This window comes from Microtus pennsylvanicus, chromosome X (genome assembly GCF_037038515.1).
Source record: "Microtus pennsylvanicus isolate mMicPen1 chromosome X, mMicPen1.hap1, whole genome shotgun sequence".
In the NCBI taxonomy this organism is placed as follows: domain Eukaryota; kingdom Metazoa; phylum Chordata; class Mammalia; order Rodentia; family Cricetidae; genus Microtus; species Microtus pennsylvanicus.
The window spans coordinates 74,593,196-74,619,517 of NC_134601.1; the positions used below are offsets into that span (position 1 = coordinate 74,593,196).

Here is a 26,322-nt window from a genome sequence, read left to right on the forward strand (position 1 = left end):
AAGAAGTGAAAAATGTGTATTTATTTTAATTCTTTGAGACAAGGTCTCATAGCAAAAGTTGACCCAGGATGATCTTGAACTTCTGATTCTCCTCACTCTACTTGCTGAGAGCTGGGATTAGCAGACATAAGCCATCTGGCACCCAGTTTTAAATTTTAGTTTTCAGTGTTTACCATTTTGGTAATCCTTTTCCTCTGTTTAAAAGTCATATTCCTAAGGATTTTATTCTTTTGTGAAGCTATTGCGAGTGAAGTGTTTTTTGCTACAAGTCTGTTACTGTGATATGGGTGATGGCTTTCTTATGTTGATTTTATGTCCTATTTTACTATAACCATTCATTGGCTCTGAGAGTTTTTGCTGAAGGTTTTGGATCTTTTAAATATTGGGTCATATTGTATGAAGTAGGGAGTAATTTGGCATTTTCCTATTTTGCATCCACTTTATTTCATTCTCTTGTTGAAATCTATACTGATAAGAGTAGAGAGGAGGTGCACCATTTTCTCCTTCCCGGTTTTAGAGTAAATGCCATGTTTCCACTTAGCATACTGTTGATTTTAGGTTTCTTTTATGTTGAGATATGTTCCCTGTAGTTATAGTTTTCTAAAGGCTTTCATCATGAAGGGATGTTTACATTTGGCAAAGCTCTATTCTCAGTTCACTGATAGCTCTCCTGTGGTTTCTGGCCTTAAGTCTGCTTTATATATGCATTTATTGATTTGTCTATGTTGATTCAATTTTGCATCCCTCGGATGAAACAGCTTGATCATAGCATAATAAATTCTAATTTGTTGGTTTTAATTTTGCTTTACATGTATTTTATTGAGATTTCTAAACATCTTAGTTTATTAGTGGAATTGGGCTGTAGTTTCTTTCTTTATAATACAAATTTGATACTATCCCCTCTTCTATTTCATTCAACTTTGTTGAGCATTAATATAACTTCTTTGTATTAGTCCATGTTCCCTAAACCAGCAGAATGGATAAGACGAATATATGTATATTGAAAGGGGATTTACTAGATTGGCTTATGGGATATAGTCCATGTAATTTAGCAGTGGTTGCCTCGCTCTAAAGATCCAGAATCTGCTAGTTGTTTAGTCCATGAGTCTGGATGTCTCAGCAGTTTCCTTCTGGAACTGGAGCCCTAGAGGATTTCTGGAGAGTTCACATATTCCACATTGGAATCCCAAAGAATATTATTGGGTGTAAAATTAGTCGAGAAATGTCACATCAACAGGGTGAATCAAGCTGCCAGCTAGAGTGATGACGAATGGGCAAAAAGCAAAAGTTTCCTTTTTCTATGTCTTGTTATTTGGGCCGACATCAGATGGTTTCACCCAGATTTAGGATGGGTTCCCCGCTTCAAATAATCTCCCACAGGAATACCCAGCACCTAGTGGTTTAGGTAATTCCAGATGCAGTCAAACTGACAATCAAGATTATTGTTCACATTCTTCCTTAAAGAACCCATCTAGTCTTGGCTTTTTTTTTATGGGGGTCAGAAGGCCCTCTTCTGTCTTCTGGAAGTACCTGTTTTCATGTGCACATACCCCATCTCCAAGCACATATAATTAAAAAAATAAAATAAGTATTTAAAAGATAACTTGAGTGTTTATAATCTATGTTGTATATTAAGTGGATTTATAGCATATATCTATATATTATCATAAATAATTTGTTTGGCTTTATGTAACGACTTTATTTTCAATCCTATGCTTTTAAATATTTCTAGGCTTTAATTTTACTAAGGAAACGTATTTACCTAAATAATGTTATTTTAAGGATAAGAACTGATAATACCACTATTGCATATTTGTCGGTTTCTAGATTTCTTTGTCTCACTAATAGGATTTAGTTTTATTGACTTCAAAGGAATTGTTTATAATTGTGGTAATGCTAAAGTATTAATGTGTTTATTATATTTTCTGTGCATGAGTATATGTGTGCCCAGTATACATTTCACCATATCCATATGCTAGTTTTTGTAATATGATACATTGTTTAGTGTGTTCTATCCAGTGACTTTACAGCATTATGTTTTATGATAGGAGAACAAATGCATGAGTGAACAACACATAAAGTAAAGTGAGTTGATGTGGGGTCCACGTCATAACACTGTTGTACCATCCCTACGATGTATTGACTGTGAGTTGTTTTTTACATTTCTATGTAATGACTGATGGATGTTGGTGGTGCATGTCTTTAATCCCAGCGCTTGGGACACAGAGACAGGTAGATCTCTGTGAGTTTGAGGCCAACTTGGTCTACACAGAGAATTCCAGGGCTACACAGAGAAATCCTGTCTCAAAAACCAAATATATATAGTGATATTATGTTATTGTGGAACACTGATAGTGACAGAACAATGAAAAGGGCAGCTTTTTAAATAGGTAAATAAATATTTGACCCAAACTACACAACTGAATGAGATCATTTGGGAACATATAAGGAAAGTTGATTCTGGTTGATGTCTTGGAAGTAATTCAAGTCTATTTGTCATTTCAGAGTTGAGCTTCAATCTCCATTGTATGATGGAGATTATCAGGATTTCTGACACTTTTCCACCTTTAAGAAAGAGTTAATGTTTTCTTCCAGAGCTTTCTAAGGCCAGTAGAGATTTTTAATAGTCATAGTGCGGAGCTACTTACATTCATTCTTCCTCTGCTGGTGAATGAGCATCCTTCCTTCTCAATGTAGTTATTAATATGTGTTGTACCACTGTGAGAAAGCATCTCTGCTTTGTCAAGGATTGTAACTTTTCAAGAAATGAATGCATATAAGTAACTAGCTATAAGACCAACTGAATCCATGTAATTTTTCTAGTCCTTGAAAACCATGAGGTGAACCCTTCATTTTTGTCATTGAACATTGAATAAGGGATATGGATTTTAAACATCTTAAAATTTATAATTACACCATGAATGAGAAATCAGAGTTACTACAAAATAAAATGGAGTGTCAGTTAGATTTGGCTATTGGAGTTGAATGGAGGTTGTTGTGGTAATTCCTATTGGCTTTCATCTTGGATATAAGACACTATAGATAGCTTTGAGAGCTAGCTTCATTTTCTGACTTAATCCTTTAATGGAAAGCTATGGATTTATTAGTAGAGGCAGGTTTTGTTGCTTAAAAAGTTTCACTTCATTGAATCACCTCAGAAATTGCATTTATAATTTTCTGTCAAATCAATTTTGTATATATTTTTCTTCCCTGGAAATAAATTGTCCATAAGCAGAGTTAAGTGAAATGATGCCTTCTCTAATGAAAGCTCAAAAATACTCTAGGTGTTCAGTGATTATTCACTCATAAAAGGAAACCAATATTGATTCAGCCACTACTCCTACTGTGAAGTTCCTTTTTAGTATCTTTTTAGTGGAAATTAAGCTTAGGTTGTCTGTTTTTGTGCTCCTACCTCTAACGTGGAAACTATCTTCTGTTGATAACCGCAGACAAAGGAAAAATTAGTTTCTTCAACAGAGTCTCACTGGGTATACAAACACACTAAGGACAGATCCCATGCCCAGCTGTCGATGGTCAACACAATTGAACTCAATGGTACTTTTAGAATCGTTTTTCCCCCTCCTTACAAGTCATAAACATATACATTATGCTTTCTGATTTTTGTGTCTGTGGGATTTCTGTGTATATAAATGTGTGTGTGTGTGTTTTTTCCTGTGCTCATTCCTTGACTTTTTTCTCTGTTCATTTGTTTATTTTCTCCTATGTGCGTTTGTTTGTTTTCATTTTATTTTTGTTTTTGTTGATTTGCTTTTACTTTGAAGTGACTACTGTTCTTGCCAGTTGCTTAGGAGTTTAAAGAATATCAATCAGCTTCTCAACCGAAAGGTGACTGACCTACAGTGTAAACAGCAAATCTTTTAACTCATTTCTGTTGCAGCATGCTGTGATTAAAGAGAAGTCACCCCCAATAGGCTCAGGTCTCCAGTTGGTGGCGCTGTTTGGGGAAGGTTATAGACCCTTAATGAGGTGGAACCTTGTTGGAGGCGGTTTGTCTCAGGAGTAGGCTTTGAGGACTTATAGATTCACTCTACTGCCTCCTCTTCTGCTCTGCTCTCTGCTTCCTCTATGCAAATGAAGCATTGTCTTTTTTCCTTCTGTTCTTGTTGCCATGCCTCCCCTGCCATTACAGATTTTATCCCTCTGCAACTTCTGGAACTGTAATCCAAAATAAATCCTTTCTCTTTTGAGTTGCTTTTGTTCATAGTTTTTTATTACAGCAACAGAAAGGTACTTAATACAGTCCAGTTTCTTCCATTAATGAAAAAGATTTGATTTGCCTTACTATGATAAGGAGGGGCAAGAAGGGGCCCAAGGTAAGAAGGGGAAGGCATCATCAAGTAGAGGATAGGAAAACTAGGAGAGGAAGAAAACACATAATTTTTGTTGTTGTTGTTGTTTGTTTTGATTTTTGAAGACAGGGCTTTTCTGTGTAACCGTGGCTGGCCTTGAACTCAGAAATTTGCCTGCTTCTGCCCCCTGAGTACTGGGATCAAAGGCAGGCACCACTGCCACTTGTCAGCACACAATCTTTTGAAGTGCAATTTCTGTTCTCAGCTGCGGCCATCTTAAGTTTTCTGGTTTTTATTCTTCATATCATCTGTAAATCCACCAATGTTTGACTGACACTGAACTGTGTTAGTTGATAGCAAAAGAGCTCTTGAGATTGTTATGTATCATTCTGTGTTCATTTTTTTGTAAATAGGAAAATGTAGTGATCATGATAACTATGTGGCAGATAGTATATATTCTTAAGTTTCTCTTGGTCTTATTGAAGTAAGCATTCATGCAATCTATTTATAGGACATTGTGACACTGTGACACACAGTTCTTTGGATGATTTTATGGTAGAGAACTGGAGGCTGCACAGAAAAGGTGGTGATGGATTTGAGAATTCTGAATTATTTGGCCAGTACCATTATTAGTTTTGTGATGGACTACAATTTTGGCATTGTATAGGCAATCTACATCACAAGTAAAAGAAACAGGGAGGCATTTGGTTCAGTCAGGCATATGAGGTCGTGGCTGGTGCATAGGGAGAAGGGATAAGATTATAGGGTTAACACAGATTGGTACCTACCCCACTTGTCCCTAGAGGCTACATCCAGGCAAACACTAGGCCAAGCTCAGAGCATCCTGCTGAAGAGAGGGAGGAAGGATTGTAGAAGCCAGAGGAATCTAAGACATCACAAGGAAACCCACAAAATCAACTAACCTGGGCTCATAGGGGCTGACAGACTCTGAATCAACAGTCAGGGAGCCTGCATGAAGTCGACCTTGGCACTTTACATATATGTAATAGTTGTGTATCTTGGTCTACTTGCAGGACTCCTAACAGTGGGGCCAGCGGCTGTCCCTAACAGTTTGCCTGGCTTTTTGGACCCCTTTGCTCATACTGGGTTTTCTGCCCAGTCTGAATACAATGTGAGGTACTTATTCTTACTGCAATTTGATGTGCCATGTTTTGTTAATGCTCACGGGAAGCCTGCCCCTTTCTGAATAGAAAAGGAGGAAGAGTGGATTGAAGGGGAATACAGAGGGGTGGTTGGGAAGAGAATGGGAGGAGAGAAGGTGATCAGGATGTAAAATAAAACAAATTTAATTAACAAAAAGTTTATAAAGTTGATGTGGTATTATGATTTTGTACTTAGTTCTGGAAGTATTAATAAGTCATCAGACAGCTTTAAGCCTGAGAAAGATATACTGAGATATACTGTGGTTTCTCAACCAGATCACGGTGCTATTAATGTTGAGGTTGTATTGAAAATGGAAGAAGCTGGAGATAGGAAAACCTTCGGTGAGACTAATGTAATAAGACAGACTTAATGGGTAGTGAATACCTGAAGTAAGACAACAGAGGGAGGTGGGACAGAACAGACGAGGTCTGACAAACTAATTACAGTTGACACTTGAAATATTAGGGAAGTTCAAGATTTTTTTTTAGCAAAGATAACTATAATAGTACCATTTGTTTTGCTGGGTTTTTTTTTTTTGGTTTTGTTTGGTTGTTTCTTCTTGAGATGAGGAAAGAAAGAAGACTTGGTTGGGACTAAATGATTAATAATAGTTTTTGTCCTTTGGTTATATAGAACTGAAGTTCATCTTTACTGTTTGATGATGGGAGATGTCCAATAAGCTGATAGGTGTCTAATAAACTGATGACACATGGTCCGCATTTTCATATCTGAGTTTTGAGGATCCCACATTGTAATACCAATTGATGAGTCATCAGTAGAGGAGTGATAAATGACTTAATCTGTGGGGACAAATGAGGTCACTTGGGAAAATAAAAGGTGAAGATAAGTTTGTTATGGATTCATAGGTCTGCCTTGTTACCTTGGACTCACATAGAATAACTAATGACTGCAAACATAGGAAAATCTCTCACTAAATCTAATGACTAGAAAAATCACCTGGTTATTGCTTTCTACAAGATTTACCCGATAGTTAAAGGACCCCCCTGTAACATAACAGGACTCATTTAGTAACATTGTAACATGTCATACATGATAAATGCCTACAATTTTTGTTACTTAAAAAGCTACAATGAAGGAAGGGTCTGGTCATCTTTTCTAGTATTAGAATTATATCTTCAGATTCTGCCATAGAAGCCCAATCGTATCGTCTAAGATTGTAGGGGATAATGGAAGGACCACAGCTTTCTTGCTAAACAAAACTTTTGTAAGGATTAGTCAAATATGTTTTCTATGTCCTAGAATTATGGCCTATTGTTTGTTCACAAGATGATAGTGGTGTGTCATGACTGTAGTAGTCCAACAGAATGAAGTGGAACTGACTGTTTTTTGATGAGCTTGAAAACTGCCTGCTGCACTAAGGAAGCAGGTTTGATCCATTGTTTAATTTAAATGGCATATTGTACTCATTTCTAAGTGGTAAAACCAATACTAGTAGATATGACAAGAATTATTTTCCTTTTCTACATATTCATTCAGAATTTGAGAGATCCAGTGAGATTTCAAGTCCTAGAAATGAACAATCCCTCCAGTTCTGGCATTGGAATAGACAAAAGTCTTGAGGTTATTTTACTGTTTTTATTAAGCAAAGTGAAACAAAAATAGACTATACCATCTGGAGATTTTAAAATAATGCCATTGCTTTTACTTATAAGTCACTCTAGGATTTACTTACGCTTGTAATTTTAAACTTGAGAAACCCATAGGTTATAGTAGGTAATATTTAGGAAGCAGGGGTTAGGCTTTGGGTTTGTTATGCCTGGGCTCATGTTCCAACTTTACTATTTCTTAGCTGAGTAAATTAGACAAGGTACATAAAGCTTAAATGAAAAAGTGATTATAAAATGCCAAGTTCAGTGCAGATTGTTTTCCTTTCCCTTAATGTGAATTCAGCTAATATTTCTCAAAATGTGTTCTGTTAAACCTCTTTCCTTCAAGATCCCCATTCAGAAATGTGCTCATTGGTCAGCTGAAGTTGTGAAAATGCCATATAGTACCGTATTCTCTGTTGAAAAGCCCCAGCAGTCATTGTAATAGTTAATGGGTTTGAGAAGTCATGACACTAGAAAACCATTTCTTCTTAACTCTTTGAAGCCTGGAGCCTAATGTTTCCCATTATGCTTTCTCCCCTTGGGACAACTATTCACCATCAATCCATGTTTTCATTTTGGAGAACGAGAATTTAGGCTCAGAGGCAAGGTCCATCACAGTATGCAGGTGTCTTTATTGAACCACAGCTACCATTAGGACTAGTTAATGCTTTCTAGTCTAAAAATTGCAAGTTTGTGTACTGGTATGAACAGGATTAACATTTTGGAGAACCGAGTTTGAACATTGGTTCTGTCATTCGGAACTGGGCTGCCTTGACTAGTACCAAGTCTCATTGGGCTCACCTATAACATGACACACTTTGTGTCTTTCTCATGAAAATGCTGGAAATCAAAGAGACAATACTTCTGAGAACAAACTTGGAAAGATAAAATGCCGGCAAAGGAAAATGCTATTAGTCTTGTTCTAGGAAAAGGAATTGTAAGATATTGGGACATAGAGAAGTATTATTAAAGTTTAGCTGGGTCGGTTCTCTTTTTCACTGAGCAGTTTTTTTTTTTGACCTTATTGCCTATCTTTTTGAATGCATTTTCAGCTGTGGGTTTCATAAGTAAAATGATTCCCAGATGAATGTGCTTGCATGTCAGTAGCTCTGTCTTTTGTCAGTGTTTGGGGACTTGCTTAAATAAGCTATTTCACAATATTGTATATAATATATAGCATCTTGTATCTGTCCCTGCTGCTGAATAGTCAGTAAAGAATTATAATTATGATGCCAAATAGAAAAGAAAGTGGGCTTATTATAGACTCTAACGTATTTAATGCTCTTCCTCTCTATTTGTTCTATATTTTCTGTTTGATAAAATTAAGGAAAGTAATATAAACACTATGGAAAATCTAAGAAATTTAGAATCAATGTGTCAATAGCATGTCATTTATTGATTTGTGCTAATTGATACAATTGTTGACGTCATTTCCTTATTTTATCTGGAAAAACTTAGATGGCATTTGGAGTAGGTTATAGAAAACTATAGAAAACTTAAAGCCATATTTTGTAAAGTTTTAAGATCAACATTTTACATAGTATAATAAGTGGGGATCATCTTAAAATGAAAGAAAAATGCCTCATTAGAATCTTTTTTGTGTATTTTTTCTAAAGACTTTAAGACACTTAATTATCATGGGACATTAGAGGGTTTAGATTCTAGTTTTATGTTTCCTGCTTTCTATTGTAGCTATTTATTTTATGATTTTCCAGAGACTCTAGTTTCAAGGAAGTCTTTTTCATCACTGGGAACTGTTCCTGACAGCAGAAATGTACTTCATTTTCCACGATAAAATCATAAAATGCTTCTTCCTCAACTTGTTGTAGAGAGGCAGTGACGACACAAATCTGGCAGGCAGCATGCTATGCCATCTCCCCCTTGCTTTTCTCACAGTCTCACTTTGTCTTTAAATCATGGTTCCAAGGTTTAAAAATCAAAACTAGTAACCTAGTTTTCTTTTCCCCTGTAGAATCAGTTTTAAACATAATAGAAAACATTTTATAAATTAGATTTAAATGTCACAGTTCTAAAGCAATACCTTTAAAGGTAAAACAAAATGTTCTGTGGCTTTAATTTCTGTCATATCTATTGTAGTTTATTCCACGGATTATTCTGGAAAATCATATTGATTTTTTTTCTATTTCTCTTGATATTGATACCTAGTATCTTTATTTAAGGGATGCCATAAAGCATATTTAAAGTCATAAAGTTATCAGAATGAGTTTATTTAGAATCTTCTAGTTTCATAGTGAGTTTGCTAATAGTTGTCTTGCCATCTTTTGTCAGAAAGACCACAGTAATGAAAACCATGTTTCACCTTTTACATACATAATTGGATGAGATCACCAGATGCTGATGTTAGGAACAAATCAACAGGAAAAGTAGAAAATGGGAATTGCATGGAAAAATACTAGGACCAATTAGCTCTGTCAAAAACCATATGACCAAGTGTAGGGGAGAAAAATAGGTTTTGACCAGGAACTGACCTCAAGGCACTTAATAATGGAAACACCAGAATGCCCTTCTTACGGTTTTCTTAAGCTTTTCAAAATTAGGTGAAAATACCTTGGAACTTGACATATTATGGTCAGTATTCAAAAAACTTAGATTACTTCTGTTTTTCCTGCATTTTATGTTGATAGTTTTCAAGTGTACACAAAACCTGAAAAAAAAAAAAGACCATTCAGTGAACAGCCATGATTTAACTGCCTAGGTCCTATAGTTGTCATTTGGATGTAGCTGCTGTATACCATGTACTCATTCTGTGGATCCATGAATCTTTCCGCCTTACTGGTTAGTACACCTCAGTAATTTCTGTCACTCAGGCTTTTAGCATAAACTTTATTAGTGAGCACTTAATATTTGCTTTTTTCAAAGACAAATATATATTGTGAAATGTACAGATTTTAAGTATATCATTTAAATATGTTCTTAAAATTGCATATACTTATATAATTAAGAACTTACCACTTTCACTCTGAGGCAACCACTCTTATGATTTTTTTTTTAGTCATTGATTAGTTTGTTCTTGAATGTCACATTAATAGAATTATACAATGTATACTCTTTGTGGCTAAGGCTTTCATTCAGAATAAAAATTTTGAGATCGATCTATGTTGTTGTTTGTGGCAGTATTTTATTCTTTTACATTACTAAAAAGTATATAATCCTGTGGGTATAGCATAGCTTGTTTACACATTTTCATGTTAATGATATTATCGCTTTGGGCCATTTAATGTGATGAAATTTTTTTTTTTGGAAAACACCTTTTTTTTCATCTGTGATCACTTAGAAATATAATTGCTGGTCATTGCATAATTGTATTGTTTTTTTTTGTTTGGTTTTTTAGGAAGCTACCATGTATTTTTGAAAGTTTATTAACTTTTGCACACCATTCCATCAGTACTTAGTGTGGTGACTTTTTACTATTCTGATTGATCCATACTAGAACTCATCCTGGTGATTTGAGACTGAGTTTCCTTATTATCACTGAAGAAAAACTCTTATATCAGAGAAAGTTGCCTTTGAGATCTGAGAATAGCCATTTGCTTATATTTACTATCTTCTCTTATGTCAGCAAACCATGCTTTGCACTTTGGAACACTTGGGACTCATATATTGGAAAATGATATGAGTTTAAAGGTCAAGGATAGTGTAGGTTATAAGTGACTTGATTTTTATGTTCTTTGTATTTCATTGTTACAGACGAAGCTACTATGGAGGAAACTGGGCCAGTTTCAGCTTTTCAGGACTGCTGTCCTGGCTAAAGGAATACCAGGTAAAGTTCTTAGCTGATATTGCAAGTCACTAGGTGGTGTCTCCTGTCATATGGTGTCCATACATTGAGGAGATGGTTTTCTCTGTCATATGAGATAGATAGCTTGACAAAAATACACACAATTACATATTTAGCTAATGTTTTATATATTTAAGGGAACATTTTTCTGAGAAGCATTCACAGACATTTTACGAGACATGGTAAATTATCACCTATATTGGTTGGTCTTTGTATTACTATATAAAATCTAAAGCAATGTTATTCACTTATTTGGAGAAAAAAAACTTAATTTGGAATATTTTCTGGCTTGTGTGTTTACTTCTGTCACAGGACAGAAGCACTTAAAGGAAAAAGAAAGAGAAAAAATTTGAGGTTCAGAAAGTTTTTTCTGTGGTAGCTTCATGTTACTACAACTGTTGAGTATCCATCATCATAAAGAAGAGTTTCAGAGGTACTGGTAGTGTGGTGTGGAGATTTAGTCATGCTATGTAGGTTAACATTTTTTGTAAGACACATTTAATATAGATGGGTATATGTGGCTTGAGATGTAACTTATACCAAGTATATCTTACATGAAATCAGACCCTGCTGTCTCTCAAATTAGCTGAGACGGTTAGGAATAGAGTATGATAATATTCCAGGAATCTATTCAGTTAGCTAAAAAATATTTCATACTTAAAACATTCCATTACTTTATTACGCATGGTACTTACTTTCATTTATTTAATGGACTGTTGTAGCAGCATTAACTCTGCTCATTATAAAAACATGGGTGATAAAACTGCGGTGATATTATAGTTTAAATACCACTTCACAAAATTGAGTGTGGCCCACTGGACAACATACAGAGAGTGAGAGATTTTGAAATACTCATCCCTAAAAGTAATGTTTATACCATATCATAGCCCATCCCTCAAAACTCAGGGATCTGTCTATGCAGAAGATGGAACAGAAGACTTTTATGAGCCAGAGGAGGTAGATGACTTCAAGGAAACAGCATTTTCCAGGCACAACATGGCCTCATAGACACATGTATACCAAAGCTAGCTCTTAATAGATTTTATGTAATAGTTTTCCTCTGCCTCCTTTGAAGTTGGCACACTGAGTCAATTCAGTTACTCTAAAGCATTGAATTTTGTTGTGATAAAAATAAAAATATGATTTTAAGGCAAGATACTTTTTTTTTTTGGAAATTTTAAGTTCAGATCTTTCAACTTAGTTAAAGCTCTTTTTCTGTGTTTTGTTTAGGAAAACAGTGATGTTGTGACTGAAAATTCCAGCTGGCAAGCACAGATTCTTGAGAATGAGGAAGCTATCCTTCTTAGTAGCAAGGACAAAACAATTCAACATGTAGAAGTATTTTGTTATGCCAGGTATGAAAATTATTTATGTAGCAATTTGTAAGATAATAGCCTTTCCCCCTTTTTATACTTCTTCAGGAAAATTGAGTACCAAGGAGATTGCTATAGTAAAATCGATACACTGGCTTACCCTCTTTTTTAGCTGTGACTTTCAGTGTTCTCTATTTTTGAAATAATAATAATAACTCCTAACAATGCCATACATTTCATTTTATCTTTGTAAAAATCCTATGTTACAGTAGGACTGTGCTGGTAAGTTTGTCAACTTCACACAAGCAATAGTCATCTGGGGAAGGGTAATGTCAATGAGAAAATGGCACTAGATTTGTAGGCCAGTCTGTAGGGGCATATTGGTAATTGATTGATATAGGAGGACCCACCTCACTGTGAAGAATACCACCCTTTGTCATTTGGTCCTGGGTAGTATATGAAAGCAGGGTGACAGCTCAAGACATGTCTCAGAGTACTTGCTACTCTTGCAGAAGACCCAGGTTGTATTCCTAGCAACCACATGGCGGCATGCTACGACCCATAACTCCAGTTCTAGGAGCTCAGATGCCTTCTTCTTACCTCCTTGGACACCAGGCACACATGTGGTGTACATGCATACATGCAGACAAAATACTCAAAAACATAAAATAAATAGTTTTTAAGGAAAAGCAAAGATTGTAGACAAAAGGCATTCTTTATACACTACTATATACGTGTGATCTAGCCACTATGGAAGTCAGTATGGATACTTTTCAAATAAACTAGCAATAAATTTTTCATTGTAAATTTAGGTTTGTTTTCTTGATGTACAAAATTGTTTGAGTTTGTTGTGTGTACTAGTCACTAACCCTCTGTCAGAAATAGAGCTGGCAAAGGCTGTCTTCTCTTCTATGGACCGATTCTTCATTTGATTGACAGTTTCCTCTGATGTACACAGTCTTTTTAGCTTTGTACATTCCTATTACCCTTCTGAGGGTCTGCTGTCTCTTACCCTATTGGCTTATGAGGTGGAACAGTTGGAATAGCCCTTTTATTTTTACTTGTTTTGAATGTTTGGCACTGGATCTTTCTATGTTGCTTAGGCTAGGCTAGCCTCTAGCTCCTGTCTTTGCTCATGTCTCATCCTCCCAGAGTGATGAGCTTACAGCTGTGTACCCTTCCCTGTGTTTATGCAATGCTGGGGATCAAACTCACTGCTTTGTTCAAGCTATGCATTCTACCAATTGAGCAACATCCCCATTCCTGTTTTTTCATTTTAGAGTGAATTTCACTGATGGCTGATTTTGTATATCATTTCCTGTACTTATTTGTCATTCATATGTCTTTTGGGTGAACTGTCTGGTGATTGATGCCTTTTACAAGTTTTTAAATAGAATTCCTTTTTTTCTTTTTGGTTGCAGAATTCTTTTTCAAGTATTTGTTCTTTGTTAACTGTTTAGTTTAAAAATACTTTCCCCTGAATTGTAACTTGTGTTCTCATTCTTTCTAAACAGGATATTTTGTAGAGCAGGTTTTGCAAATTTTAACGAGCTGCCATGTATTCATTTTTCTCTCTGTATATTCTGTTTTTGGCATTGAGTCTGAGATCTCTTTACTTGGATGTACTTCCAGAAGCTTTCATTTCATTGAAAAGTGTTTCCTATAGATAAATATTGTACATTTTAGTTCATGACCCACTTTGAATATTTTTTGGTATGTGGTATGAGGATTAGGTATATATTCTCTCCCCACTCCCCAACCTCAAAACATCATTTGCTTCAACATCAGACTCTAGGGATTATGAAGATTATTTTGTCAGAGTTTTATCCTGAGTTCTGCCTCTTTGAACCTACTAATGCTTTTGCTGTTCAAAGGTTTTACCTTTAAGTTATCTTCTGCAGTTAAACAACTGATTATTGAAAGGGAAAAAAAAAAGTACCTGCAGTTGTTGGTAATTATTTTAGTAGCCGTTGCTATAGCTCTCCTTAATATATTGTATTACATTTGATTTTTTTTTATTCTGTGCTGAAGCCATGCACATGATTTGTTAGAAGTGGATAAACTGAAGTTCAGTGAGAGGCAGTTAAGACAGGAAATGATATCGCTGGGCATAGAGAGGAAGTGATAAGGCAGGAGGAGACAGGAACTCAGTCTCTTTTTGGTCTGAGAAGTTGAGTAGGTAAGGTGACTGTGGTTTTGCTCCTTTGTCTCTGATTTCTCAGCATTTTCCCCATTGTCTGACTCTGGGCTTTTATTATTAAGACCAGTTAGAACTCGTGCAACATACCTTTATTTTTCAATTTTGTTTTTGTTTTTGTGAGAGAGGACCTTGCTATACTGCCCAGCCTTGAGCTTTGAATTCATGCTGCCATATGGTATTCCAGTATCCTTAATTTGTTGTGATTGTAGTCTATATACTCGGGAATATTTCTTAGTTTATATGGGGGAACTAAAGTAACCATTTTTTTCTAGCTTTAATTCTTATACAGATTAGGAGAAAGCAGACAGCATTATTTATTTCCACATGGGTCACACAAATGCAAATAGTTCTTAGATGAAAATTTATTGCATGTTAATTTCATAATCATGTTTTTTTCTTTAGTAAGAAAATAATGTTTTAAATTAATTTTGTCTCTGGGTTTGTATGTTTATATAAGTGTATGCTCACATGCATGTGTGTGGAAGTCAGAAACACTTACTGGATTCAGTTCTCTCCTTTATACCATGTGTTTATTACCTTGGGATCAAACTCAAGTTGTCAGAATTGATTGAAGACAAATATCTTTGCTCACTGAGCCTAGGAAGAAGAAATCTTATTGGTCTAAACGTAAGTCAACTACCTATGTTCCTTTTCTCCATTTTTGAATATTAATGACTAATAGTTCCCCAATTTTGATATAAAGTTAAACTGGAAGGAAAATGTGCTTCTCAAATTCAAATGAAGCAAATTTTTAGTGGATTGATATATCACAAAATAAGATTTTATTGTGACAGGAATCTGAAATTGCATTTCTTCATTTTGAACGCCACAAACATAAACAGTATACTTCTTGAACAATATTAACTATGGCATTAGTCCGTAAAAAAGAATGAAATAGAAAAATCAATGTAGTATATGCTGCATTTTTCAGTTTAGAGGAAGTTGTTTATTATTGTTTATAATAAGTGTGTTTTAGGCTGTGAAGGCATGCCAGGTAAAAGTTGTTGGAACAAGTAGGCAGATAGGAGTATATCAGGTAGTTGTCAGAGGATTTGTAGCCTGTTTAGCTTATGCATGTTGGAGTACTAAGAAATGATAAAGGTGAACTTCTAGCTTTACATCCAGGGTTTCTAGATGGTTGCCAGCTAGATGGTAGTCATGATTCCAGACAAGTTTATGGAAGAGTTTGGATTGTCTGATTTCTGTAATTTTTTTAAGTAATCATTGAATATTTATTTTAGGAATAAACATATGAAAAGCAGCACAATATACTATGCAAACATAATATACTATGCAAATCAGAAGTGAATGGCCTTAGAGCAAAGTACATATCAAATAAAAGAACACAATTTCTACCGTGTGCTATATTGAGGAAGAAAGTGTGCAAAAGGAGAAACGCAGTTAACTGTAGTCATGATTTTATTTAGGGTGTGAACAACCTTCCTAAATAAAGATACAGAGACTTATTATTTATTATGAATTCTCAGCCTTAGCTTAGGCTTGTTTGACTAGCTCTTTTAACTTAATTTATCCTGTTCCTATTCACCTTTATTTTGCCTTGGGACATTTTATCTTTCTTTCATTTTGTATGTCCTACTTTCCTGCTTCCACCTTGTCTGTCTGTCTGGCCCCTGGCACTTCCCTGTCATCTCCTTTTCTTTCTCTAAAGGCTAAAAACTCTTCCTAATGTTTACTCTCCCTGCCTGGAAGTTCTACCTTGCTATTGGCTATTCAGCTTTTTATTAGACCAATCAAGTGCCTTAGGAAGGCAAGTTAAACAGCAACACATCTTTATATAATAAGCAAATGCAACACATCTATTCAGAATTAAATATTTCACAACATAAAACATGCAATACATATTTACATGCTTAAATATTCTGCAACATGTACAAGTGTACCACATCTTTACATAGTTAAATGTGAATCATTTTTACATATTTAAATAATCTGCAGTAGTACCCTGTTTTAGAATAATATTTTAAGGTTTGTTACTTTAGATTATGCTGTGGAACAATTGTTTTAATGATGTAAAATGTGTTGTTTTTATTTATGTTATATTTGTTTAACTCTGTGAAGCTGTGATTCCTTGTCTGTCTAAAACATCTGATGGTCTGCTAAAGAGATGAACAGCCAATAGCAAAGCAGGAGAAAACATAGGTGGGACTGGCAGGTAGAGAGGATAAATTGTAGATGAGAGCTGCTGTCAGGCCTGTTTTTCGTCCTGCCTGGCTCCCGCATGGTTAGCTTTACACCCTAAATAACAACACACAAACTGTATTCATATAATCACTGCCTGGCCCATTATATCTAGCCTCTTCTTGGCTAACTCTCATATCTTGCTTAACCCATTTCTAATAATCTGTGTAGCACCACAAGGTGGTGTCTTACAGTGAAAGATTCAGCATGTCTAACCTGGTGGCAGGCTCCATGATGTCTGACCTCACTTCCCTTCTTCCCCGCATTCTATTCTGTCTACTCCACCCGCCTATGTTCTGACCTATCAGGCCAACCAGTTTCTTTATTAATTAAATAATGAAAGCAACAGATAGACATATGACCTTCCCACATCAATAAATAGAATGAGAAATCTGGGAGAAGAAGAAGCAAGAAAGAGAAAAAGGAGAGATGGTTCTAGGGGCCAGCCACCCAGCCAGAAATAGAATAAGGGTGAAAGTAAGGTATACTGAAGTAAGAAAAGGAAAAACAGCCCTAAGGAAAAGGGTAGATAGGATAATTTAAGTTAAGAAAAGCTGGCAGGCTTTGAACTCGTGATCCTCCTGTCTTTCCCTCCTTCAGCAAATCATGCACACTCATACTACAAGGACGTTTGCTCAGCTGTGTTCATAGCAACATTATTTGTAATAGCCAGAACCTGGAAAGAATCTAGGTGCCCCTCAACTGAAGAATGGGTAAAGAAAATGCAGTACGTTTACACGATGGAGAACTACTCAGCGGTAAAAAACAATGACATCTTGAAAATTGCATATAAATGAATGGTACTGGAAAAAAAAACTATCCTGAGTGAGGTAACGCAGACCCAGATAGACAAACATATGTACTCACTCATAAGTGGGTATTAGACATAAAGCAAAGTATAACCAGCCTATAATCCATGATCCCAGAGAAGCTAGTTAATAAAAGAGAACTCTAAGAGAGATATACAAGGATACCCCTGGGAAGGGGAAACAAACAAGATTCCCTGAGAAAATTGGGAGGGGGAGGGAAGGTTGGAGGGGAGAGAGAGGGAGAAGGGACAGGAGGAGGAGAACATGAGGACACAGGATGCTAAAGAAGGGGGAAAGTCAGAGAGGGAGAGAAAGGAAAGAGATATTTTGATTGAGGGAACCATTAAGTGGCTAGTAAGAATCATGGCACTAGGGATATTACCAGGAATTCATAAGGATGATCTCAGATAAGACTCTAAGCAACAGTGGAGAGGATGCCTAAATTGGCCTTCCTCTAATCAGATTGATGACTACCTTAATTGTCATCATAGAACCTTCATCCAGGAACTGATGGAAGCAGATGCAAAGATCCGCAGTGGAGCACTGGGCCAAGCTTATGGGGGCCCAGTCCAGGAGAGGGAGGAACCATGATATGAGCAGGGGGTGGTCAGGACCATGATAGTGATACCCACAGAAATGGCTGATTTGAGCTAGTGAGAGCTCACTGACTCCGGACTGATAGTCAGGGAAACTGCAAGGGATCAAGCTAGGTCCATTGAATATGGGGAACAATTGTGAGGCTTGTATGGTCTGTGGGGCCACTGGCAATGGGACCAGGATTTATCCCTAGTGCTTGACCTGGCATGTTTTGGAGCAAGTACTCTTTGGATGGATACCTTGCTCAGCCTAGATAACGGGGGGGGGGGGTCTGTGGGCCCAACTTGAAGTGATATGTCAGTCTTTATTTACTCCCCATGGGGTTCTTGCCCTTTCTGGGGACTGGATGGGGGGGGTGAGGTGGGGGAATGGTTGCGGCGGAAGGAGAGGAGGGAGTGGGAACAAGAATGACTGTGGAATGGGAAAGGAGTGTATTAAAAAATGGAAAAAAAAAGAAAAGAAAAGCTGCCTAAAAAGAAGTCAAGCTAAGGCTGGGCATTTATAAGTAATAATAAGCCTCCATGTATTTGGGACCTGGGTTGCAGCCATCCCCCCCCCCAAAAAAAATTAAAAGACTAAAGAACCAAAAGAAAAAAAAAAACATCAAAATTTTTCTCCTTTTTCTAAATAAAAAAAAAGTTTTAGCTTTACCATAGTAAGATAAGAGCAATTATTGAGTAAGAATTACATTTACAATATCTAGTCCATTTGTATTTGGCAGATTCAGAGAAAATACTCCATTTATCCATCCTATTTTTGTGAGTCCAAAGTTGTGTGCCTATTTTACTTTCTATCCTAACTTGTATTACCAATCCAAAATTGTCTTAGACCTCAAAAGCATTTTCTTATATAAACAATTAAAACTTTTATGTTTCTCAGCCTCGTAAACTATACATCTCTAATGTAAATTTCTTTTCTGAATTTGATAACAAAGAAAACTATTTCTTCTTCAACTCCCATCAGAGAACTGAGAATGAGTTAACATTACCTGAGTAAACAGGAATTATAGAGTAAGCATCTTTCAAAACTAATAGAAATGACAGAAAGAGCTGGCTGCCTGGACAGTCACTCAAGGTTCCTCTGCAAGGTTGGGGCATCCATCTTTGGTCTACAGGCCAAGAATATCTGACAGTCTTTTCTGTGAAACAGATATTTTTGATGGACTGTCCCACCTTGTCTTGGCCAATTCAGCAGGCAGTTAGATAGTATTTTTGTTTTGTATCTTGTTGGTCCAGTTTGGACAGCATACTGTCAGCAGTTGAGGCATGGGTAGTTTTTTTGCTCAAATTTCTAGCATCGCCACAAAGAAGTATATGTCTTATGGAGGTTCTTTAATGTCCATCATCCATTTAGGAAGTAGATTGGTGCTGCCAGGAGCAGACATGTCTCACTATCATAAATAGCGTTGGTGGTTAAACATCTTAAATGCCATATTATGTAGGTCTCTGAAGCATTGGAATATTACTTACCTAAAATGTATCTGTTTAACCTTGGAAACATAACTAACATGACTACAAGTTTGATTGTTATAGATAACTACTAACCTGCATTTGTAATTATCCTAAACAGTTGTAATAATAGCTTTCAAGAAATATACCTTTATATTACATTTTTAAATGAGCTGCATTAAGTACAGTACCTTACATAGGAGTAGAAATATATATAGCATATTACAAAAATAACCTTAAATTTATTTCAAAATACAGAAATGCAGACCAATGTAAAACATTTGTTATAAAGCTGTTTCTTTAATCATGTATTCCTACATCCCCATTAAATGATGACAAACATCCATAACCCACAAAATGAACAAAAACCACCCACTCCACCTTTTGGAAATGTGGATGTTTTGTTCTATTGACTGCTTCCTGTTGTTTGTGGATGACTGCATCCCCAGGGTACCCTAAGAAAATTGAGATAATAGTCAAGTTCTAAAAACACTAGCTATAACATTTGTTGTTTCGTCTCTGTGTAATGAGAAAGTACAATGATTATCTGAAGTCCTGGATAGAATAGACTGTGAGGGTAGACCATCTCAACTAGTAGCCTTGAAGTTGTTCTGAACACAGAATTGTAAAGAAACTGTAGTAGAGGCACACAGAAAGGCTGTGATCGCCTGGGCCACCCGTTTTCATTGGTGTATGGTCTCCTTACTCTGAAAACACTCAGATTTTCAAAGGTAATATTTTTATTTGTATTAATACAAGTATGGACTGTGCATTGTACACAAACTAGTCAACGATTTTTTTGTTTTATATTTGAGCAGGTTAAAGATATCTGTCAACTTTATAAGTTTGACTGTATAACCAAACCTCTGTCCATGCCATATGAAAGTCATGAGGACTCTGTATCCAACAAGATTTATCACCAGTCTCAGAGGTGTCCCCTTGTCAAGGGATCAGCATATGTGCCACTTGTCTTGTGGTATTTCTGGGTTTATTTCTTTATGTCTGTAGCAAAGATTTTCAGGTAGTTTCCCCCAATCAAATATGATCTGTATTAATTTTGAAGGAATCCACAGCCTTTCATATTCTATGAAAACAAAAGCATAACTTCTCCCCCAACCCAACACATTTTCTGAATTCTATTTTAAACTTAAGACATGACTAAAGTATCTAGGCTGGTTTAATTCAGAAATTCCTTTTACAAACTCATATCTTTGGGCAGCTGTCTTTCCCTCATCAGCGTTCAAAAATTCAAAGTCAACAAAGCACCATACAGAATCTAGACTCCCTATATATTTCCCTGTATATCATTACATGACTAACTTTTTAAATATTACTTTGCTCTTTTTTTAAAAAAGTATTTTTCAACTATTTTTCCCTATGACTGTCTATTCCCCCCTTTTTAAAGCACCTATGTACACTGTCACCTGTTTGAAGGTATTCCCTTCTTGATCTGTTTTATTGTCCATCTATAGCTCTCTCTGACTTAGTGAGCTAAATCTTAAGCTGCTAAGTAGCATCTAAGCCCTCTGCAGCTGTGGCATTTGGCTCCACTCCCTCCCTGAATGAGTGGATTCTGGGAGAACTGAGCTCTAGGAAGTTGATACCTGTAGGTGTAGACTGCTCTTTCGTTCCTGGCTACCCAGACCCAAATAATCACACAGAAACTATGTCAATTACAGCACCACTTGGCCAATTAGCTTAGGCTTCTTATAAACTAACTCTTACTTCTTAAATTAACTCATTTATATTAATATAAGCATATTAATAGAAACATTCATAGCATACAGAGGGGAATTCCACATCAGAGACCCACACTGTTTCAGGCATTTTACTTAGCTTGCTGTTTCCACTTAATGTGTTGACTTCTCAAATGCTCTGCATAGCAATGTCTCTTAAATGAGCCATTTCATTTTTTTTCAGTTTTTTTGGGCCCTAGGTGGAAATTTGTTCACCATGTTGGATGCTATTTATAGTTGGAATTTTCTTTGGGCCACCAACCAGTTTCCCAAATATAAACATAAAGACTTATTATTATGAATGCTTGTCCTTAGTTTAGGCTTGTCTCTCTAGCTCTTTTAACTTAATTTAAGCTGTTTCTAATTCTCAATGTTTTGCTTTGGGGGCTTTTTACCTTTCTTTCATTCTGTATGTCCTACTTTCTTGCTTCTTCCTTGTCTGTCTGTCTGTGACTTGTCATCTCCCTTTCCTCTGTTTTTTTCTCTAGAGCCTAAATTTCTACTACTACTTGTTCTTCCTGCCAAGAAGTTCTTCTTATACCTCCTCTCTTGCTATTGACCATTTTGCTTCTTATTAGATCAATCACATGTCTTAGGCAGACAAGGTAAAACAACAACACATCTTTATAAAATTAAAGAATTGCAACATGTCTATATAGTCGAATATAACAAACAAATGCAAAACATCTTTAAACAATTAAATATTCTGCAACATAAACAAAAATAAACACATCCTTGCATAGTCATACAAATATTCTGCTACTGTGAATACTTGTGCTGAATAAAATAGTCAGCTGATTGACAGGTTTTATTTTATCCATATAAAGGAGTACAAATTATTAATATTGCAAATTCATTTGGAAGTGCTCTTTGGTTGTTACCACTAATTGATAAGTGATATCCAAGTTCTTTAAGTTACAGATAAATTTTGACAATTAGTTTTTTTTTTAAAAAAGGTGCATTTATACAAAGCAGTAGACATTTTTGGTTTGGATAAATTATTCTAAAAGTACAATCCATGTATAATTGCCTTTGAGATTCATATTTTAAGTGATAATTGACTTAATTTGTGAAATCTATTTGATAGTAAATATTTTTACAGTTAAGAGCTTCTTTTGAGGGCTTATAATTCACCAACATCTTATATCTTGCAGATCCATTTTCATGGTTTTCAAATACATTTGAGTTACTAAAATTGAACTGTTATTCTTAATTTTCTTTGGCAGAGGAATAACTTTTATGAAAAGGCTGCTTACATACAAACCATAATGTAAGGTTTTAAATTCATGGAAATATCATCCTTTTGGTTAAAAGAATTTGCTTACAGAATAATTATGTGGAGATTTAGGAGTTTCTAGCGTCTTCATCACTTTTTTAGATATGAGCCTAACACTTGGCAGAACTCCAAAAATACTTTGGTTTTTTTTTAATGAAAAATGGGAATAATAGTATGTTCATATGCTTCTATTTCTTGGAGAGCTAGGAACTTCACCAACTTGTGCTGCTGAAAACATTGAAATTTATTAATTTGTCAAAGTAGGACAGATTTCTAAAAAAAAAATCTCTTGCACATTCCCCACTACCTCAGATTTATTAACCTTTGATTACACTTATAATGAAATGTTTTGACTTTCAGCTTCCAGCTTTTCAGCTGTCCAGCATTGTCTAATGGATTTTATTACTACGTAAAACCTCATTTTACTTAATATACAAGATAGCTGCTGAAAAAAATCAGTTGCTATGCTCAATTTTCATGCTATTCTCATCACAGTTTGTAATAAAAGAAGTTGCCATATTCAATCTTATCTCTGTAGTGTAATTAATTATCCTGTCACTACTTAGTTTAATCTTTACGCATGGAACTTCTGCTCAAAGTTGTCATCTTATGTTTTATCAATTTTCAAAATAAAAGAAAATACATATGAACATTACTGTGGAAAAAACGAGTCACATTTCATATCATAGCTTTTAATTTATAAAAGACTTAATTTTAAGCCTTATTCATGTATATGGATATGTGGGTATATGCCACATGCATATAGGTTCTTTTGGAAGAGGGTCCTCTGGAACTAAAATTATGGCAGTTTAAAGTTCCTCAACATGGCATTGAAGCCCTGGTTTTTCTGCAATAGAAGTGTGCTGGTTAGTTTTCACCAGCTATGCAAAAACCAGTGTCACCTAGTGAAAGGTAGCAACATTGGGGAATTGACTGTAGATTGGCTTATGGTCATGCCTGTGGAACATTTTCTTAATTGTAAATTGATGTAGAATGAAGGACCCAGCCCACCGTAGGCAGTACAGTCCTTATTCAGGTGGTCCAGAACTAGTTAAGAAAGGTAGCTGAGGCCAGAGGGAAAAAGCCCGCAATAACTTATAGTAACAAAATTCAGTTCCTTCAAGGTCTCTGTTTCAGCTCCTATCTCCAGATTCCTGTTTTGATTTCTTGTATTGGCTTCCAGCCATGATAGACTGTAACGTCTAAGGCAAATAGATACTTTCCAGATTATCGTTGATCAATGTTTTATCATAAAAACAGAAGTTAAAATAGGAAACTTTTGGGTATATACTCAAAGGATGCTCAATCATACCATAAAGTCATGTGCTCACTATGTTCATAACAGCATTATTTGTCATAGCCAGAACCTGGAAACAACCTAAATCCCACCCACTGAGATGGTGGGGCTGATCTAATGGGAGCTCACCAAGGCCAGCTGGACTGGGACTGATGGAGCATATGATCAAACTGGACTCTCTGAACGTGGCTGACAATGGAGCCAAGGACAATGGCACTGGGTTTTGATTCTACTCCATGTACTGGCTTTGTGGGAGCCTAGTCTGTCTGTTTGCTTGTTCACCTTCCTAGACCTGGATGGAGTGGGGAGGACCTTGGACTTCCCACAGGGCAGGGAACCCTGACTACTCTTTGGACTGGAGGGGGAGGGGAGTGGGGCCAGGGAAAGGGACATGTGAGGAGGTGGAAATTTTTAATAATAATAAAAAAAAGAATAGATTAAAATCTACTAAGCATTTTTATCTAAACAGAAAATAATGAACAATGAAACCCTAATGGGGAATTAGACTTAATCATTGACTTATGATGGGTGTCTGTTCCCAGAGAAGCATAATCATATATTTACTTGTTTTTGTAAATTTTGTTCTTTTTGTGAAAAACTATTAAATATGATTATTAAGAGCTAACAAGTTAGATCCATCAGGAATCAAATTTTCTTATTGTATAGTCAAACATAGTAAAAAAATTAAATTATATAGTACTATTTTTAAAAAAAGAATGGAATAAAAGAAAATGTGGTACATTTACAGAAGGGAGTACTACTTAGTGGTTAAAAAACAATCCTGACATTTTGAAATTTGTGGGCAAATGGATAGATCTAGAAAACATCATATTGAGTGAGGTAACCCAGACCCAGAAAGACAAATATGTACTCTCTTATAAGTGGCTTTCAGACATAAAGCAAAGAAAAAAATCACAACCCCAGAGAACCTAGACAACAAAGAGGACTCTAAGAGAGACATACATGGATTTAATCTACATGGGAAGTAGAAAAAGACAAGATCTCTTGAGTACTTTGGGAGCATGGAGATCATGGGAGGGTGTAGAAGATCAGGGAGGAAGGGAGGAGAATGAAGAAAATTATATAGCTCAATAAAAACAATTTTAAAAAATCAGAAAAAAACATTTTAAATGCCACATTCTATAGGTCTTTGAAATGTAGAATATCTGAAATGTATCTTTGTATATCTCGAAAACTAACATGACTATAAGCTTGACTATTATAGATGACTTATTTTATTTTTGTAAATCTGTATTTCTTAATTATATATTACATATTTAATTGGGATACATAAAGTATAACAAACTTAATCTTAAATTTACATAAATAAACTAAAATCCATGCCATTGTAAAATGTTGAGATTAACAGTTTTGGGGGGTTAAATTAGACTCAATAATTTATCCTTTTCTCCATCATTTCTATTCCATATCCCCCTTTGTTCTTTAGAAAGAGATTGACTATGACCAATAACAATTTATAACCAATCCCTTATATAAAAACAAACATTTATAAACAGTGTTTTGGGAATTTGGGCTTAGATCTCTAGACTACTTTCTGCTGACTGTGGGTTCTAGTAATCTTTGAGGAACCCTGAAAAAATTTAGAATTATGGTTAAGTCCTGACTGGAGTATTTTGTGGCAGCATCCTTGACACTGTTCTGAATGTAGAAGTCAGAGGAAACTGCAACAGAGGCACTCTGAAACGTTGGATCATCTGGACTATCAATTTCCTTTGGCGATCTAACATCGGAGGGAGGGTCTTCTTTAATCAAGCCATATTAACCTGGAAGGAATCCATAGCTTCTCATCTTCTGTAGAAACAAAAACAGAACCTCTTTTCCAAAGCCACATATCCTTAGACCCAAATTTTGCAGTCAAGATACCTTTACAATATATAGGTTGTTTTAACTTGTAGCCCCCACAATCAAATATCTCTCAGCAGTTAGCTCATTAACAGTCAAAAATTCAAATTCCAAAGATGTCCATTAAGTTCTACTTATAGCATTGAACTGTTTTACTAGTTCAAAGTGCCACAGTCTACCGTATTCCTCCAAAATTGACATGGTCAGGCTTGTTCACAGCAATAGTCTGGTTCTGGTACCAACTTCTTGATTCCTTGCTTTTTTTTTTTTTTACTATTGTGATAAAATATCATGACCAAGGCAATTTCCAGAAGAAAGAGTTTACCTGAGCTTATGGTTCCAGAGACATAAGAATCTCTTATGGCAAGGAAGAGTGGTAGCAAACAGTGACATGGTGGTTGGTGCAGAGTGCTGAGAGCTCCGTCTTGTAAACTACACACATGGAGCAGAGCAAACAAACTGGAAGTGGACTCTGGAAACTCACCCTCAGTGAAATGCTTCTTCCAGTAAGGCCGCTCCTCCCAAACTTCCCAGACTCTGCCACCAATTGTGGACCAAGTGTTTAAACACCTGAGTCTGTGAGGAATATTTATCATTCAAATCACTACACTTAGAAATAGATGTGCTTCAGGATTGTTTTCTTTTGTTAATTGTAGCATATTAACATAGACTTTATTAAGTGAACATCCCTTGTCCAAATT

General features: G+C 35.7%; 1 protein-coding gene across 1 annotated transcript in view; it reads left to right on the top strand.

The window, feature by feature from the left end:
• The window catches only part of Chm (CHM Rab escort protein), a 173,468-nt gene that overhangs the window by 35,630 nt on the left and 111,516 nt on the right, over nt 1–26,322 (top strand). The window contains exons 3-4 of the mRNA XM_075957406.1: nt 10,793–10,865; nt 12,114–12,238. Coding sequence (XP_075813521.1) covers nt 10,793–10,865; nt 12,114–12,238 — 198 coding nt within the window. The remainder of the gene's footprint in view (nt 1–10,792; nt 10,866–12,113; nt 12,239–26,322) is intronic.